Genomic DNA, 19,859 nt, shown 5'->3' with positions numbered 1-19,859 from the left:
ATATGTTTACACATGCAAGGAATTCAACTTTGTTTTGTTCTGGTTCTCAGTGTCCTAATACACAAGTTTCAAGAAGATGCATAAATAGAGCCAGAGCAAAGACAACAGAGCTGAACATAAACATGTTATGCACATACCAGGAACACGTCAAACATCCTCATTCCTCTCCTCTTCACTCCTCTCCTTTCCTCTCCTCTCCTTTCCTCTTCACTCCTCTCCTTTCCTCTCCTCTCCTTCCTCTTCACTCCTCTCCTTTCCTCTCCTCTCCTTTCCTTTCCTCTTCACTCCTCTCCTTTCCTCTTCACTCCTCTCCCCTCCTCTCCTTTCCTCTCCTCTCCTCTCCTCTTCACTCCTCTCCTCTCCTCTCCTTCCCTCTCCTCTCTCTTCACTCCTTTCCTCTCCTCTACTTTCTACTTCCTCTCCTCTCCTCTCTTGAGTTCAGTGCAGGTGGTCAGTCTCCACCGGGTGCCAGTCGGCTACCTAATGCTGAGTTGATCAGGCCCGCTGAATAGCTCGTTTGGCGGCCACAAAAACCAAGAAGTCAGAGTAAATCGTCAAGAGGGCAGTTGATGGTAATGACCGAGCCATCAATGATTGAGCCCATTCATGGCTGAAGTGGATGGAGTGGGGGCTTTGCAGTCACTCCCTTCAGTCAGCCAGTCACTTTCACAGGCACACGGGGCACAGTGTGCATTGCTCTCATTACCGTCCATTGTCTGGCCCCTTTCAAACGGCTGTAAGAAAAGTGGGAGAGAGAGGAAAGGAAGAGAAAAGGTAGAGATTAAATAATGGCCTCGCTGGTGGTATGGATTGGTTGATGGTGAAGTGATAGGAACTGGCCCCTACTTGTGTATAGTGTATGTACGCGGCGGACTTGCTGCAAGATGGTCAAGATCCAAGACGACGTGTTTTAAAGAGCAAACAAAGAATGATAAAACCACTCTATCAGATGCATTTTACGATGATATGCAAGATCGCTGACGGCTGCTTTCTACAAATCATCTCATTTGTTGGGGGCTGATTTTAAACGTTTGCTCTATTTAGAATCAAACACATCAGACTTGCTATAAAAAAAAAGAAGAAAAAAAGTGTCACACAAGTAAACAACTCGTGCATTCTTCTCCTCAGGCATGCCAGCGGCCTCTCTGGTGACCCCGGCAGACGTGATCAAGACCAGGCTACAGGTGGCAGCACGTGCCGGCCAGACCACCTACAGCGGCCTGGTGGACTGCTTCTGGAAGATTCTCAGAGAAGAGGGACCCCGAGCTTTTTGGAAAGGAGCTGGAGGTACATTTGCTGACATGTGATGATAAAGTGTCATATCGAAGAGTCAACTGTGTACAACTACATACACAAAGGCATCATTTGCACACATTTCAAACTCCTTATGGTCTCAGTTTTATTTGATACGGTCACATGTCACCTTCACTCATCACCGTGCACCGAGCAATAATCTCTCAGGCTACACACAGGTGACAGTACGTTATTGCTGCAGGTTGTTAGGTCAGTATGCAGATTGAGGTGAAGACTGCAGGCAGTACTCAGGACTGAATATAGTAATAGTAGTAATAGTAATTCCACTTTCATTGCCTATTTTTGATATGAAAAATATATATTTTTTGTATATTTTTTATTTACAGTTAATATTTTTCTAAAATATGCAAGATTTGGATATTAGGCAAATATATAATAGTGAAGGACTGTGAAGACACTAAACATTATCCATAATATCAAGTATTGAGTTTGTATCTGAGAGACTGAACAGGATTTAACTTTAAATTTTAAATTAACAATACAGAGATTTACAGTGTTTTTATATTAAAATATTATAAATTGGATGTTCAATCAGATCAGTCCAAAAGAAGAACATTTAAATCCCCCCCCCCCCCCCCCCCCCCCCCAACCAAACCTGTACCTCTTGATTATTGTTTGTGTAGATGAGAGTCTTTATAACTTTGAATGAACAGATTTCCATCCTTTCCTGCAGCTCGAGTGTTTCGATCTTCGCCCCAGTTTGGTGTGACCCTGGTGACCTATGAGCTCTTGCAGCGCTGGTTATATGTCGACTTTGGAGGACAGTAAGTCTCTCTCTCTCTCTCTCTCTCTCTCCACCTTTGTTGCCTGTTTACTGTCAACCACACTGCAGTAAACGTTTTCTAAAAAAATTCTGCTGCTGGATTGTAGTCATTTCTGTTTTAAGACTGCAGATTATTCATCCTTTTTATCAAAGACCACCAGGTCCTTGTAGAACAATAGGGGTTCATTTCAACATAAGCGCTCTTGGTGGGTGTCCACCCTCCTCTGCCAGAGAAAGAAATGCTGCAAGACCAAAAATAATTTTTGAGCACATTAGCTGACAGACTGAAGCCCTCGCTCAAAGCTCTGGATGTAACAATTTTCTCAAACTCAAGAATTTCACCGCGCCGTGATCAGGGCAGGCAGCACCCATTTGACGTCCACACGTACTTTCTCCACTTCTGGAATTGAAACAAGCTAATTTTCCGCCAGAAAATAGGTCACACTCAGGAATAATTCACTGCTTCTGTGAAGTTAAAAAGGTCCAGCAGAGAATAGAGGTGGTGAACCTCTCAAAATGCTTCTTTTAATGGACAGCCGAGATTGTGGGCTCGTTACTTTTTCATGTAGCTGCTTTTCTCTATGTGAGCGGCTCACAGTGAAACAAAATCAGTGGCAGATCCAGTGAATATTCGGTGTGGTTTGGAGTTGATCTGTGCTCCTTTGCTGTCCGTGTTGGCAGCGAATCACAGAGCCTTGCGTGAAATCAATGAGGGATTTGATTTAGTTCTGCTTTGTGGGAAAAATGCAAACTGTCCAACTCAAGATTTTTCTATGAAGATGTTTATTTCTGCGGTAAAATTTAAGATTTTAATAATCATAATAAAACTCACTCTCTCCTCTATTTGGTTAACATAACATCTAGTGCTGTGTTTATGTTGTTTCACACTCTCCTCTTTTCCTCCACCGCTCCTCACCTTCCTTCCAACTCCTTTCTTGCATCGCCTTTTTTCCTCCTTCGTTTCCCGCCATGCCTCTGGCTCTCTCCTCCGTCTCTCTTTCTTTCCTTCTTTCTTTTCTGTCTCTCTCCACACCACAGAAAACCGGCTGGCTCAGAGCCCACCCCCAAGTCTCGGATCAGCCTGCCGGCGCCCAACCCAGACCACATCGGAGGCTTCAGGTTGGCCGTGGCCACGTTCGCTGGCATCGAGAGCAAGTTTGGACTCCATCTCCCTCGCTACACAGTGCCGACGGAGGACCCCTCTAACGCCAGCACCCCCTGAACCGCTCACTTAGTCTTGACATAGATTTGGGGGCAAGAAGGGGGGGGGTTGAGTGAGAAAGAGTAGAAAGAGGGAATGTTTTTCATATACGAGGCAATGAAAGACACCAAACTAGACCAGTGTTTTAAGTTAACTATTTAAAATAATTTATTATGTTTTCTCTTAACATACATTTGTTAGTTTATATGAAACCAGATGCAATAGTGAGCCAAATAACACAGGCGACACAAAGATAAACTCTTTGTAGGATCTGTGCAGTATTTGTTTTAATTCACCTTTGATTGACATTGTTTTCAGTTGCATTATACTGAGTTATGTTTTTCATACAGTTCAACTGGTACAGTATATATGCACACAGGCAGCAGAAGGGCTGGCAGATGTTGAAATACACCTTAACTGCTTGCTTTTTTTTCCTCAAGAAGGAATATCTAATAACTCTCTGGTGTCTTCCTTTGGCTGCTTTATATTCAAAAGCACATCTGTCATATGATCATATAGCTGTCTTTGATCGTACACGTGGCACTTCTGTATAAATGAGGAATAGAGACATATTTTCATATCTATATGGCTATTTTGATCCTGAGTTGCTCTTTCAATCGTGTGCTTATTCGATCAAATATATATGACCAAAAAATTCTTGAATGTAAAGACGCAGTGTAACACTCTTGACTGTACACAATGTTTACTGTTGTAAGATGTTTGGTTTCAGGTCTAAATGTGTGCAGGTGTGTCAATGTCTGAGAGGAACAGCTGACATCGACTGCACTTCAGTAGTGTGTCCCGAATGAGTATTTAAACTTGTACAGCGCAGAGAATGTAGGAGTTACATATGGTGTGTAATAATCGTGCCTTACTGTACGTATGGCAGCAACATGTGTACTGAGAGTAAAGAGAAACTTATATTAGTAAAGCGGATCTCTGCTTGAGTTTTTATTCGCGTTATCAACTTCTGAGTGAACGTAGGCTTTCTGAGATTCATTAAAAGCAAGAACAACAGTTGATCAGCGACGCTTTAATAGCAAACATAGCAGGTTTAACAGCGAGCTCTCTGCATCACAATATACCTCTTCTTCATTGTTACAGTTCATGAAAGAATATACAGTTGTAGCTCTGGTTCAGAACGGGAGACAAAGTGCCAAAACTGCCCTTGTCCACTTGATTCAACTTCTGACACCTCGAAACACTGACATAAAGCAGCCCCCCCCCCCCGTGTGATAACGTCACCATATCGACTCCATGTTTATGCATCTGGAATATTTCAGGAATGTGTTGCATGCAGGCAGAATACAGAGAAAAGAAGTACAACAGAAAGTGACAGTTTGTAAACAAGAATACAATGACTAATCTATGGACCCTGCTTTGTTTAAGTAGTGCAAAGCATCATTACAGTACACATATCTTCATAAGGCTATAAGACTGCCACTTTTATTCACTGTAGGCTCAAGAGTTGCAAGCAACACATCACCTTAAGTCGTTGAAGAAATAAATAAGGGTAGAAGTCAACAGTTCAGCCATTAATAGACAGTCTGCATTTACAGTACGCTCTGTCTTGTTTTGGATCAGACAGAACCATGAACAAAGAGGTGGAGAAACACAACTGAGTGAGAAGCACATGCTATAGTGACAACAATAAAAGCACACTGGGCATCTGAGTCCCCCCCACCTCACATACATACATACACACACGCGCACACACACACACACACACACACGCACACACACACACACACATCCCCACTTTGGTTCAGAGTCTATGACGCCAGCTCCATAGGCCCCTCCTCCTCGCCGTCAGCCCGGTTAGCACGAATCTCCATCAGGGTACGGGCAAAGCGCGCCCAGTCGTCACTGTGGGCCACGGACAGCTGGAGGAAAACATCAAAAACATACGAGTACATCATGATCTGAAAAACACCTCTGAGGACGCATGAAGACATAAAGGCTTTCTATGAGCAACGCCACAGAGGACAGTGATGTGAGCCGCACCCACTGAACAACTAATACAGGAGCTGTCAAACTCAACGTTGTTCCTCTTCAAGTGTCGTGCACTGTGGGAGTCACAGTGAGTGGGACAGGAGCCGGGGCCACCATCCAAGCTGTCTGCAACCGCTTTGCATGGCCAGGCTGTAATTAAACAGGAACCAGGAGGAGGGACGCTGCCATTTTGAACCCCTCTAACCCCCCACAGAGCTGGCAGACCCCACAGCAGGGGGCTCTGCCAGAACATCATCTATATGGTGCCTGAGTGGCTTCAGCATGAGCTGTGCTTTAACAGACTACAAGAGGCTCTCGTGTGGGAGAAACACTGCTGGGTTCTGTGTTGTCAGGCTTTAAAAAGCAGCAAGCCCCAAACATTTTCATGTCATTGAACAGCATTAAACCACACACTGTGTGGCTGCTGTGCTTTTCTGTGTCTCTCTCTCCTTTTTCTCTCAACCCAACCGGTCAAGGCAGATGGCCGCCCACCTAGAGCCCAGTTCTGCTTCACGTTTCTTCCTGTTAAAGGAGAGCTTGCTGCTCATGGGGGAATGTTCGGTCTACAGTGCAGATCTGCTAGATGTGAAAAGAACCCTGAGATAATTTCTGTTGTGATTTGGGACTTTAAAAATGAAAACTAGTTTGACTTGACACACACACACACACACACACCGCACCGCTCTGGATGAAATTGTTGGCATCTTTCTTCACATGCTGTTCCTGGTTTTAGCTACAGTATATGCGGGGGTGAGTTTCTAGTGAAGTAAATACCCCCACCACACACACACACACACACACACACACACACACACACACACACACTCCTTTTCGGAGTCGTAAAACCTTTCAACCATGCTCACTTTTATTGATGACTCTTTGTTACCATCAACCCAGCGTGGAGGCCACCGGCTCAGCCGAGCTCTCCAACTCACCACACAACAAAAAAGATGCTAAATTTAGCCGAGCGGCTAGGCTAGCGCACCCTCACATGGGGATCCTAACCAGAGCCCAAAGATCCCTCCGAACATGAGAGGACATACAGGCTCAGGCAGGGTGGTTGGCCGCTTTGTGGTGATGGCAGAGTCATGTGGAGGCCATTTTACATGGACAAGAAAGAAGGAGAAAAAAATCAAACACATACATCCATGGAAATGCTGACAGTTGGGTAAACATACAGGGTTAAAAGACCTAAAATGGTCGTTGGTGGTGCATGTGGAGGTTTTACTGAGGAGAAAAAAGCACTTTATATTTCTAGTCTATAGAACATGTCTTTCACCAAAGTCAGTGGACCAAATATACATGAAACATGAAGAGCACAGTGCAGTTTGTACTTTGAAGATGCAGCAAGTGTATATTTGTAAAATCCTGATTCAATCAGTTTTATTTACAGCACAGTTTCCCATCATGTTACATGTTGTTACATGTATGTTCATTTAGCAAGAAGTGTAACTCAAATTTCAGATACTAAAATCTCTCAATCTATCGTAGTACAACTTCATTCCGGCAGTGCAATGCATTTTGATCATTGTAGTTCACTCATGCTTTTGGCACTGAGGGTGTAATTAAATCTCGACTGTTTGAAAACTACACCCGCGAGAACCCACGCTTCCACGCATCCCAGCGCTTACAGTAAATCTAACAACAATGTTCTCAGAAGAGTGTTTTTGAAAATCCTGAGCAGGGTGCCAAAATATTAACTTAATATGAGAAACACCTCAGTACAAAACTATTTAAAATGTGACAGGTATTATTCTGTTTTGATTAGATGATACCTAAGAACACAGAGCGCTCACTCTGCACTTATTTCTGGTTACCGTGAAAGATTCTGCTCAGAGACTAAATGTGCTTTACAGGGATTGTATATATATGTGGTGGTTATCTGTACCTCTCCAGTATCATAGATCCAGACTCGGCCCTCTGAGTCACCCACAGCCACCTCCTTCCCTCCTGATGACCAGCGGACCCTGTTGAGCGCTGACGCACCTTCGATAGTCACGCTGGCAGTTGGCACCTGGTGGAGGATTCAACAAGTAAACAAAACGATAAATAATAAATGTCACAGCAAATTTTGCACACTTGTCAACTTCCACCTATACAGTAAATCAGATTACATAACTGCAAATTACACATCTACCGTAAATGGAACAAATCATAGATAGAGATATATAATCCTTCTATATGATAGTCCTGTTCAGGAGCAATTTCCAGAGGACCAACAGCACATTGTTTCACTTTTAAAATAAGTGTAAATAATATGTGATTCCTTTAACGAGGCGCATAAACCTTAATAAACTCTTCTCAAGCATTCATAAAAACAATGATACCCCCCAGCCTGCCACTTACAGGAAAAAAGTGTTTTTAATAGCTGCTTTGCCTCCAAAAACCACCACACAAATTCACTGGATATTACATTCTTAAACAAAATCTACTGAAATAAAGATTTACACTCACACCGTGGTCCCCTGAGTCTTTATTTATTCTTTATTTAATGATCTAACTGCAGTTTCAGCTATTCTTTTCACTGTTTATTGGAGTGAGGGAGCATTATGCCATTATCGTCCAATTTACAGATCACATTTTACTGCATTAAAAGGGAACTTTATCCAAATACTCTGGAGGTTAGACAAACATAGCTGTCAAATTTACAACTTCTCATTCAAACGTGGACACATAAGGCCACCTACTGTATAATGACTATGCTCGTATTTGCTGTTGTGGGTGAGCTGATGCTTTTTTTTTTTCTTAGTAAACACCAGTGCCTGTATTGCACCTTTCTGAAAACCTTAAACCATCTGCAGCATTTCTATAAACTGTTGCTGACATGTGGCAGGGGAGTCTGACACATGTCACCGGTGGAGACAGAGGCCTTGGCATCATGTCGCCTCACACACAGAGCTTCTGCGTATTTAAAGCAGTGCTAACCACAGACTGACTGCCATTAGCCTGCTAGCTTCCAGAACTCAGTGTTGATCTGAACTGAGCGCTTTCAATTGGCTGTATATGTCTGTGTGTGTGTGTGTGTGTGTCTGTGTGTGTGTGCTGGAAATGAGAACCAGGCGCGCCACACTGCTCCGTTAATGTCGTTATGACTGTGTGTTTTTAATATGATGGCAACAATGGACGTCTGTTGCTATTAGACTGTGTGAGTGAATGTGGGTGCATGTGTTGGGTACATCCGTTTGTGTGTGTGTGAGTGAGTGTGTGTGTCTGAGCAAATGTTTCTCATAAAGCACATTGTTAGCTGAGTTAGACCGTCAGTAATGAACTCTTCCTCTGTCGGTGAAAAGGCCGCTGTTGAGGGGGACCATGGGAAACTTGTCATCTGTGTGCCTGCTGCAGAGGGAAGACCCAGCGTCAGAGACAGGATGAGTGGAGGAGTGTTGAGGTTGGAACAGTAACAGAGGGAAAAGACGATATGAGGCAGTGGACGTAACATTAAATCCTGGGAGATAAGATGATTCATAATATATGATATATATATGTGTGTACAATGCTTTGGGGCTGCAAGGAACTGAGAATGAGAGTCAGAGAGAATTACGAGAGAAGGGGGAGAGCATTTCTAGAGATGCAGACTTGTATTAAGGTAGAAGGCACTGTGGGTGTTGTCTCCATGGAAACCAAGAGAGACGGAGAATGGAGTATCCTTTTATCCCCTGCATTTACCGGAGTGATCAAAGGTTCGGTATCCACTCCCCCCATCTCAGCTGTGATAAAGTATGGTTTCCACACTCACAGCTGAAGTTATATCCTCACTAAAGAGCAACTTTTTCTTCTTTAACGGATTAGCTCAACTTTGAGAAACAGGCTTATTCATCCTCTTGAGTTAGATGAGAAGAGTCGTGCCACTTTTCCTGTCTCCCTGTTTAAATATGAGGCAGACAATTCGCTTAGCTTAGCATCAGCATTAGCAGCTGTTTGTAGGAATGGGCTGCTCCCGGCCAAGAAATAGTTCGTCATGTAACCCGAAGTAAAACAACCAATTTGTCATGTTAATGAGTTACCTTTGGATACAGTGATAGATGTTTCCTTCTGTTTTCAGTCTTTATGCTAAGCTAAGTCAACTGCAGCTTAGTGTACAGACCTGAGAGTGGTATCAATCGACTCCACCAACTCACTGCAAGAAAGCAAACAAGCGAATGTCACTGAACTGAACAGTGAGATGATCTATCATTCACTGGCCTCAAATGCACTCATCTCAAAATAAATGCAGCACTGAGAAACTCAACCCCGGGCCTGAACTTTCTTTTTTTAATCATCTTTCGACTCCAGCATGGGACTGCGGACTGTGAGGGCTGGGGTTCGCTGCTCGTGGTCTCCTGCACATGTGCGCATTTCACTGATGGGACAGAATGTGGGAGGGAGACGGGACAGGATGGTGGGGTCCCGAGGTTGCCTGAACGTTGGACGGAGGTTGTAGGAATGTTTGGCGGGACGGCTGGATGGGAGCCGGGGATGAGGAGATGTCACCCAAGTTTGATTTAAAGCGAGGGCTGTGGGAAACGCCCACAGGGGAATCTTGAATCGTGTCTGTGTGTGTGTGTGTGTGTGTGTGTGTGTGTAGGGAAGGGATGTGGAGGGGTTGGTGTGTGTGTGTGTGTGAGAAGGGGTGGGGTGGAGGGGTGCGATTTATGGGAGGGAAAGGCTTGGGTGTTTGGCTGTGTGGTTCGGCTGAGGCCCAGCGACAGGCCCTGAGGACACCAAACACACATCAACACACAAAGAGATGACATAGAAAACACACCCATGATGACCTTTATTCACCCACCTTTGCACGCACACACACACACACACACACACACACACACACACACACACACACCTCAGTGTCGTTGTTTAGGTTCCAAAGGTCCAGGCGGCCCATGCCGTCCACGGCAGCAAACAACGCAGGGTGCACGGGCGACCACATGACGTCATACACATAGTCAGCGTTGTCCTCAAAAGAGTACAGAGGCTTGTTGTGCTGAAAGACAAAGAAAAGGTTTATGATGGTGTGAAGCAGAGCTGTAGAGAAAGAGAGAGAAAGAGAAAGAGAGAGAGAGAGAGAGAAAGAGAGAGAGTGAGGGATTATAGTAGATGACACACTAGAGATAGAAAGGAAAGACAGAGAGAGAGAGAGAGAGAGAGAGAGAGAGAGAGAGAGAGAGAGAGAGAGAGAGAGAGAGAGAGAGAGAGAGAGAGAGAGAGAGAGAGAAGGAATGGAGAGAGGGAGTGAGCGAGCTTCAGACAGAGTGGCGCTGCCTCAGCCTTGGGGCCTGTCTGGGTGCAGAGCCTAATTAAAAAGCCTCGCACATTCACACAGCGCCATAAAACCGCTGGGAGAGATGAAAGGGAGGGCCCCTCCACAAGGTGTACTGTAACCTCAACACAACAGCTGTCTGAGAGCGAAAGAGAGAGAGAGAGAGGGATGGGAAACAGGAGGAAGAGGAGGGGTGGACAGAGAGGAAGACGCTCTGGCATTAGGATGTGGGTGTGGAGTCTGACAGAAGCTGGATATTTGGTGACCGATATTGACATTTGAGAGTTAAAAAAAAAAAGTAAAAAGGTTGTGACAGATGGACAAAAACACACGTGGTGCGACTGTGGCTCAGCAGGTAGAGCGGGTCGTCCATTGATCGCATGTTTGACCCCTCCTGTCCACACGTGGAAGCGTCCTTGAGCGCCGAATCCCAAATTGTTCCAGATGCTCGCTGCTGTGAGTGAATGAGGCAAATTCTGAAGAACTTTGGATAAAGGTGTTACATAAACGCAGACCAGTTGTAGACCATAAAACAAACATTTTTGACAAGGATCTCTTAAATTTGTTTTTCAAAAAAAACTTTAACTATGATGTGTACTGAGTGGGTATATTTAACAGCTGAAAAAAAACTTGTCAGTGCTCTCTGGTGGACAAACCATATAATATAATATTGATAGATCTGTAATAATTGTATTCTCTACTCTTGTAAACTGAAGACCACATGACAAGAGGAGTATGGTGAGGACAATTACATAAGTCAGTTTAGTCTAAATTATGAGTAAAGGTCATCTGAAGTGTAACCAGCACACACCTCCTCCATTAGTGTCTATGTTGTGTGTTAATTGGTGACAGTTCTACACTGTGCTGAAAGCGCAAATTTGTTGACCTTTGACCCTGAGCTGCACTCACTGCTGCTGAAAAAGGCAAAATGAATAAGGAATCTGAATGTACCTTTACAAAAAAAAAGAAAAAAAATCAGAGTATCTATAAATATTTCAGTTCTTACAGACTCTCCACTCATCCAAGAGGTTTGATTTTCTTGCTATAATGTGTATAAAGGTTAATACAAATATATATGTGTGTTTGTCCATCTCAAACACACATATATATCCCAAACTCCAAACGCTCACAAACTGCATTCCTGACAGGTAGAGTGGGCGGGGTCGTGGAGAGGAGACAGGTTGGCTGGAGGAGCAAATGAAAGAATGCGGTCTCTCTCTCATTCCTTTTCTTTTTTTTCCTCATCACTGTTATCTGTCACTCCACGTTTTTTCTTAAAGGCTGCGATGCCTGCGTAAAAGATGAATGAACAGAGCCAATTTCGAGCCTTGATCGGACCAGCCGACGAGGTGACGGCAGAGGTCGTTTATCTCCATCTCACGCTTTCAGCATTCGATCAGCTGAGTGATCCCTGTTTATGTAATCGCTCTCCGTCTTCTTGTTTTAAGTCCGCGTGTCTTCACTCGTTTACTCAGCCACTAACTTGACAGCGTTTCGTAACCCCGAGTTTATTATTTAAACTGATTTATGAAATCCTTCACTTATTTGCTCCGACAATTCAAGCGATACATCACTTGGGAGACAGGATGAGACGAACAAAGTCCTCCTTGTGTCTCCTGACTGTTCAAAATCTAAACTACTATTTTACTGTAGTCTGAGCGTAATCTACCATTCTTACAGAAGGTGATTTCAGTAAATAATCTGCAGTAGCGAGTCTTAAAAACTAATCTGAAAATGAAGCTTAATCCTTGTGGCGCCGCAAGTGAAGTAACTGTCATTATCTTTCCTGTGCTGAGAAGCTGGGGAGCTTCTAGCGCGTTTGAACTGGAAAAGCATCACTGATACACTTGGATACTGACTGTAAACATCACAGTGCAATGCCAGTTTATTGACATCATGTCTAGGTATGCCCATGACTCTGAATAGTTAAGCATGTGTAGAAAAATGGATGAACAGATGACTAACTTTTCTGCGTGTCCCGACTTCAAATTCAATCTCTCATCGCTCTGCCTTGCAGAGAGATCCAAAGAGTCTTTGCTGGTCCCATCTCGGCTGCGTCTGCATCACAAACATCACGCTGGCTTATTAACTTCACACCAGATTTAATAACAACACCCCGAGGTGATTAAGAAGATGTCCTCTAACTAGAAATGTCTCACAAGAGCACACGGGGCAAAACCCTCAACTGGAGATGAAGACTACAATCTAATTTTCTCTTTTCCAAATCTGTGCAGACACTCATCTGGAATATTATCCACACTCATTAACAATCACCTGAACTGACAGCGATCGAGCCCTTTAATTAAGTTCTTAAGAGAGCAAAAGTGGAATGATTATGCTTCATCCAATCACTTAGTAGATGCTGGTTTTGGGGTCAAGAGAGCAAGACGGTTCAAGTTATGCACAATCATAAACCCACTCCCAGCTGTCGCGACGTCTTCAGACTCTGGCCGACTCTAAATGATTTCACTAACCACAATATTTGCACCGCTGAGTGTAAAAACATCAGCAGACTTCTGTGTGACGGCCTTTTTGAACCGTGAGGGGAAAACGTGTGAATGTGATGAGAATTCACTTCGAAACTGTGTGTGTGCGCGTGCATGTTACAACAGTTTGCGATGGCTGTGATTGGTGGGTTGAAGTCAAAACCCCTCAAGGGGACTTTGGGTAAGCAAAGGCAGCTTGCCTAAGGTGTACGTGAGGTATGTGCGGTGTGTCTGTGTTTGCACACGCGCGCGCACACACACACACACACACACACACGCACACATGCACTCAGGTATTCCGCCTGCCCACACACAAATATGGGTTATGTGGGATAAGAGACAGACGCACATTCCTGCGGTGTCCCTCAAAGGAAAGGGAATTCCCAAATCCTGAAAAATAACACACTCCACTGATGAAAATCCGCAGAAATGTTTTAATATGTGTCACGGGACTCTTCGCACAAGACTTATGGAGTGTCTGCATGCAAACACGAGCTAGAATTGAGAGTGCTTTACTGCCTGTCACACTGAAAACTGTAACTGGATCTTGCATAAAGTTGAGGGTATTATGCAATATGCATTATGTATTATCCTCATACTGAACAGTGCTCTCTTTGATTTCTGGCTGTGTTTGCTGTTAGATGCCCTGGTCATGTTGATCCCTCTGTCCTTCAATGTTAGCATCACTTTCCACTATTAACCTTGAATTTTTTTTGTGTTTTTCCCCTGCTCACCCCTCCTGACTCTTCCATCCGCTTTATTGTCGCCAGTTTTTTTTTCTTTCCATCCCTGCTTCCTGTGTCTGCATTACCTGGCCTCCTGTTTCTGCTATAAGAGTTGTGGGATGTTTATGTTTATCCACCTCATCCTCTATTCTTTATTCTTGTGCAGAGTCTCAAATGAACCTGAGCTGACTCCTCGTTGTCTCGCTGTGTCCTTTGAATGTATTAGCTAACTTGTCTGGTCTCCCGACACTCACTTTGACAGTAACAGTGACTGTTTTCTTTTTCTTTCTTTTTTTCACCACCGCTGAAAATGCTGCCAAATGGAATTCATCACATCGGTTTGAAAGGAGAACAAATGCCCTGAGTGGACAAGGTCACTCAGAAACCGGCAATAGGAGGAGCGCCCGCCTTTAAGAGTGTGTCTGAGGTAGATTCACTGAGTGCACCTGCGGGCTGGCGGGCAGGCGGGCAGCTCTGTCCCACCAGTGCATTTCTGTTTCGCAGGAATGGGGGAGTGAGAGACAGACACACATGCATGCACGCACGCACACACACAGGTGCTTTCACATGCACACTGAAGAAAACACAAAACATTTCTGGTCATTTGTCAGAAGAGGTACAACAATTTTGAAAGAACTGAGGACTCGTTGATATGAGAACTGATTAAACTTTAGTCTCACTGTAAAAAATCATTCAGAATGAAAACTGTGATTGAACAACACCATGTAGCTACCATGGAATAAAATGAATACGGACATACTTCAGTTCACAATAGTACCATAATAAGATAATCTAATTGTTTCAAATGAAATCTTGTTTACGTGTATTAATATGTTACAATGCTTCTTACTGTTTTTTGCCCTAAGTTCAGCCTCACAGGCACATCTTCCTCCAGTGTTGTGTAGATATTCAGCTCACTTCTGTAGTATTTGCATCACTACAGTTTATCATGTATAAAACTGCAGTATTTCATTAGTAAAGCTTACTGTTGGAAATGCACCGCCTAGAAAAGAGAGTACCTGACAGGCTCATTCAGGTCAAAACAATCAGCTACCCAAACATTGTGCAGCAAAGAGTGTCACATGTCATAGTATCAATATTAATATAAAGTATCTAATAGTCAGGTAGGTGACTGACAACAATTCCAATTCCACAGACACTTACAATGTATAACTTTACATTGCATTGCATAACCATATATATGTAAAAACCCACCACCACCCCTCCCACACACTCACACACACACAAATACTAAGAGAAAGACAGATTTTCTAAAAAGTCTCTCTCTCACACTCACACACATTTCTCTTTGCGGTCTCTCTGAGTCCACAATCAACCCCCCACACATCTACTCTCTCTCTCTCTTTCTGTCGAGCACACACACACACAAACACACACAAACACACTGTACCTTAGTGCTCCAGAGTTTGACAGTCCAGTCAAAAGACGACGTGATGAAAAGGTGGGAAAAGTCAACTGTGCCCACTGCGTTGTGACAGCTGATACCTGTCACCGGCCCCTGGTGGCCCTCGAACATCTCACAGATACCTGCCTTACTGGAGAGGGGCGACACAAGTATGAAATCCATGACTACAAAAGTCAGTTCTGGAGGGTTTTAATGGTCTTTAGTTGTTTAAATGTAAGTGAAGTGGTTTCTATCTCAGTGGGAATTCTCATGCAAACAATAGACACTGTAGTAAATGTTTAAGTCCTTAAATTGAGGGAATATAATCAATTTCACTTAAAAAAAAACAAGTGGAGAGGATAATTTCACCCAAATCTTCCAAAACAGTTTTGCTTGTTTCAGTAATTTCCCTTAAGGCAACAAAAAACTTGAATGGACATAATTTAAAAATAAAAACAAAGACTTATTTCAGTGTGATGTCATAACTCTCTATCAGGGGTTTTCAAAGATTGACATTGCAAGCCCACAATCAGACAATTGAGACAACTGTGCCCACCAACCCCCTTGATCTACTGTCACCCCCCATGCAAAATTTCAAATTGTAATAATTTAGTTTTTTGCCTTTATGTCGACTTGTTTTCAACCAAGCCACATATCTGTATATAAAGGAGAAATTAAGTTCTGAGCATTAATAATAACTGAAAAGTAAATATTAAAGCATTTTGACACTCGATGACACACTTGATAATCATGCTCTCATTTTTGGGAAATACAGTTCCCATAATGCTTCAGGTATGTAAACAGGATGTATAACATTGACATAGATTCAGTGTCTTAGCTGTGGGTTACAACTTGTTTACATTTTAGCAAATTGGCACTGTTAAATGTATGCCAATTAGGCTATTATGTAGGAAGATTTATTGGCAGTGCATATAGATACACACATATATATATGGGGAGCTAGAGAGAGATGATGATATCATCAGGAAGTCTAAGTCATGCTGCATCTAAAAATATGTGCATCTTGTCTGTGTGTTCAGATTTTAGTGAGTTATGACTCAATGGAATATGAGTTTTGACGCAAATTGCGGCTCAGACCTCACGTCTCTCCCTACGCACCCTCCTTCAACTCAAACACAGTGTGAAAACCTCTGCTTTGCACCATGTAAACAGTACAGCTGAACAATGTTTTGCAATAAGACTTTAATTACCAGTCAACACTATGATCATGCAATCATGTTCCGATTTTTCTGCAATCTTTTACGCATGTGCGTGTAAGAAACGATGTGTGTGTGTGTGTGTGTGTCCACCAACCTGCCATGTCTGGATGCAGTGTACACAGTGCCCTCCTCACTCCCCACCACATAATTGTTAACGTCTCCCGTGGGGAAAGCCATGCCTGTCACCGCCACCGGTTTGGATTTATTGTACACCAGCTCCATGGTCTCCTACACACACACAGCATTAATGTGTGTCCATATATGAAATACACACAATGACGCACAGAAACATGTTATTACACAACCGACCACACTAAAACTCTCTGTCTTAACAAATCATTTACACTAGTAGTGAGTCATTAAAGGTTTTGTCATTTCAGACTCTTCACTGGACTGGCTGACACATATTGAGCCACAGGTGTTGTGTGTGTGTGTGTGTGTGTAGTGTACCTGAGGCTGGGAGAGCATGTCCAGACTCCAGGAGCACATCCTGCCGTCTGTAGACACCGTGATCAGGTTGTTGGCATTCTGCGTGCCGACCACGTTCACACAGTACACGGGGTGCTACACACAAACACACAAATACAAACACAAAGGCACACACACACAAGAGTCCAAGTCAAAAAAAAAGAAAAAAGACACAGATTATAACAATAGATTTTAAATATGCGCCGGGCTCATAGACAGTTTACATGCCAGTGTGCAGCCACCTTTCAAATGACTCTACGTTCGGGACATGTGCCGCAGTGCAAATCCGCAGGAGTGTGTGAAACCATTATGTCATTACTGGGCAGTAATTGATTTGTGTACTGGGCCGCACAAAGAATCCTTTCAGCAATCAGCACCACGCTAAGCTGGCTGGACTCACTGACTGGAGAGGACAAGAGCGACGGCCTCATTATTGGAGTCCACAGCCACTTTAAACCTACAGCATGGATGGCATGTAGCAGTCTGTATGTCTACATGCCTTCTCTACCTGGGATTATTAACGGGCCCCGGGTCTTAACATATTGCTAGTGTATACCGGTCAGGAATTTGTTGAGGGTCAGTGAGTTCACTGGAGCATCTTAACTGAGCTGCCCTCTCAGTTATGTCTACAATTTGATTGCTCCAGTCAAGTGTGTGTAAGTGAGTGTGTGTGTGTGTGTGTGTGTGTGTGTGTGTGTGTGTGTGTGTGTGTGTGTGTGTGTGTGTGTGTGTGTGTGTGTGTGTGTGTGTGTGTGTGCGTTGTGAGAATGATCAGTTTTAAAGCTGCAGGGTTTCATTCATTATCATTTAAAAAAAATAAAATGCTTGGTTATCAAACAGAGTGTGGTGAGTTATAATTCAATATCGATTCATCAGGATGTTTATTTGATATTCTTTGTTGCTAATTAATCACTGTATTACATTTTTTATATTTGTTCCAACTAAGAGCTTTTTCATGTAAGAGCTAATTAGCTAATAGCACTTTAACCACAGCAGAGCTACAACTGAGTATTGTTTTCATTATCAATTACAATGAATAATTTCGACTATGGAATGTGAGAAAATTCCTTTGACAAAAATATAATGATCAGAATTGTGATTTTAGCTCTAAAACCAACTCTTAAAAACTGTACCCCCACATTTAGTTGTAAAGAACATAGACTATATGTCATATTGATACTGAAGCAAACCCTACAGTGTGTGCAGCAGCAGACAGGGGAGTCCTCTGGACAGGGGTCCGACGGTGACTGCGGTTATCCCACAGGACGATCTGCCCAGAGTAAGTTCCCCCCACCACCAGGTTGGGATGAAACCTGGCGAATCCCACAGACACTACTGGAGACTGAGGAGAGAGAAAGAGAGAGGGGAAAAAAGGAGAGGATGAGCGATCACTGCATTTTATTCTGGTGCGAGGAGGTTTCATGGGAAAGCAGCTGAAAAAGATGCAATATCATGAACTGACAGAAAGAGGAAGACGGCAAGAGAGCGGTCAGATGAAATGTGGAGATAAAACAGCAGATGGAGAGAAAAGAGCAAAAACAAACAAAGATATGAACTGAAAGCGGTAACGCTAGATGGAGCGCGAGTGAGAATGAGTGATCAAGGGTGCGTGATGGGTGGCAGTCTTGAGGAGATAGACGGCGGGGGGAGATGATGAGTTTGGCTATGGTGAGGGTCCGCTGAGGAGAAGAGAGAGGGGTGACGGTGGGATGGAGACCAGACAAAGAGGGGAATTGTAGTCCTCTTTCCCCCAGCCGTTTCACATTACAGCATCAAAACCCCAGCAGCCACTGGAGCGCTCACTGTAGCCTCCATCATGACAAGCGCACCCTTGAACTCCCTCCCTTCCCCATTGCCGTGTTTATTGAGTTTTGGTTCCTCTTCAGTGCTCGTTCCATATGGGATTCTGCGTGCAACAACTAGCTTTCCCTGACCCAGAGCCACTGAAGCATCACGCTGAGGAGTTATGAGAAAATGTTTCAGCATCGTAGCGCTACACAAGTTCAAGTGGTGTTATGCATTGACAAATTCATCCTTGCATCTACTACACCAGCACAGTCATGCTGAGAGGAACAATAATTTACAGGGAAGACAGAGCCAAGAGAGCATTAAATGAGAAGCTCTCACACACGCATCACAATTAAAAACAGCAAAACTATAAATACATGCAGGGTGCATTTCGCAAAAAGCACTCTTGCCTAATATGGTCGTAGATTTTGTTGGAAAAACTGTTCCTGGCAGTTTTACTGTTTCTGAAAACTGTCTGTTAGTTGTTGTTATTGCAACAACAGTCCTGTGTTTGAGTCCTCTCAAATCAATTACTGTACGAACAAGGCAATAATGGATTAGATTTATAAGAATGCATGTACAGTATAGTGTGCAATACAAACGGTAACAGAGTTAGAAGACTTCAGCTTCAGATACAGTTGATCTGTAGGTGGTTTAACAGACAATACGATAACAATGAATTTGATTTTTATTCATTTAATTCAAATACAAAATTTTAATTAAAAAAATATTACAATATCCTTTTCGATTAATCAAACAACCACTCTAACAATCCTTCTGTAAAACAATTGTAGCTTACATGAATCCTGTGCATATTTGCTTTCTTGACCACTGTCATATGTGTCTGTTAATATTAAGCTACAGCCAACAGCTGATTAGTTTAGCATAAATATTGGAAACACAAGGAAACTGCTAGTCTTACTATGTCCCTGTAAAAACGCAGACTGAGGAGAAATAATGTTTCAACTGCCGGCATCCAAAGATGTTAGTAGGTAGGTAGGTAGTCACTCATGTGCTCATGTTTAGAAAAAGCACCACAGGTTGACAACAAGCCAAACTTGAACATTTACAGCCCTAATAAACAGGTGTTTTTAATGTTCAACATCAATAACACTGCAACAACAATCAAAAACATGGGTGTCTATGGTGGACAGTAATGAAGTAAGGTTATGTAACTTTTTAATAAACAGCAGCCACTGCGGTCACTTCGTAACTTCCTAGGTCTGAACGGGAACACCTGTCACATAGATCACTATTA

General features: G+C 43.2%; 2 protein-coding genes across 9 annotated transcripts in view; one reads left to right on the top strand and one right to left on the bottom strand.

Annotated features, from left to right (window-relative positions):
• LOC133995930 (electrogenic aspartate/glutamate antiporter SLC25A13, mitochondrial) overlaps positions 1-3,299 on the top strand; it is a 46,212-nt gene extending 42,913 nt beyond the window's left edge. Inside the window, 3 exon segments of the mRNA XM_062435440.1 lie at positions 1,129-1,287; positions 1,988-2,078; positions 3,116-3,299. Of these exon segments, the coding sequence (XP_062291424.1) occupies positions 1,129-1,287; positions 1,988-2,078; positions 3,116-3,299 (434 nt within the window).
• A 1,751-nt stretch (positions 3,300-5,050) lies between these two features.
• LOC133995838 (cytoplasmic dynein 1 intermediate chain 1) overlaps positions 5,051-19,859 on the bottom strand; it is a 51,365-nt gene continuing 36,556 nt past the window's right edge. For all 8 annotated transcript variants that reach the window (XM_062435318.1, XM_062435319.1, XM_062435320.1 and 5 more), the window contains 7 exons: positions 18,009-18,155; positions 16,796-16,909; positions 16,440-16,573; positions 15,132-15,276; positions 10,093-10,233; positions 7,159-7,284; positions 5,051-5,161 (listed from right to left, as the gene is read on the bottom strand). In XM_062435318.1, the coding sequence (XP_062291302.1) occupies positions 5,051-5,161; positions 7,159-7,284; positions 10,093-10,233; positions 15,132-15,276; positions 16,440-16,573; positions 16,796-16,909; positions 18,009-18,155 (918 nt within the window). The remainder of the gene's footprint in view (positions 5,162-7,158; positions 7,285-10,092; positions 10,234-15,131; positions 15,277-16,439; positions 16,574-16,795; positions 16,910-18,008; positions 18,156-19,859) is intronic.

Source organism: Scomber scombrus, chromosome 16 (genome assembly GCF_963691925.1).
Source record: "Scomber scombrus chromosome 16, fScoSco1.1, whole genome shotgun sequence".
Taxonomy (NCBI): domain Eukaryota; kingdom Metazoa; phylum Chordata; class Actinopteri; order Scombriformes; family Scombridae; genus Scomber; species Scomber scombrus.
Note: the sequence above shows the minus strand (reverse complement) of the source record. Positions and strands in the feature narration are given on the sequence as shown.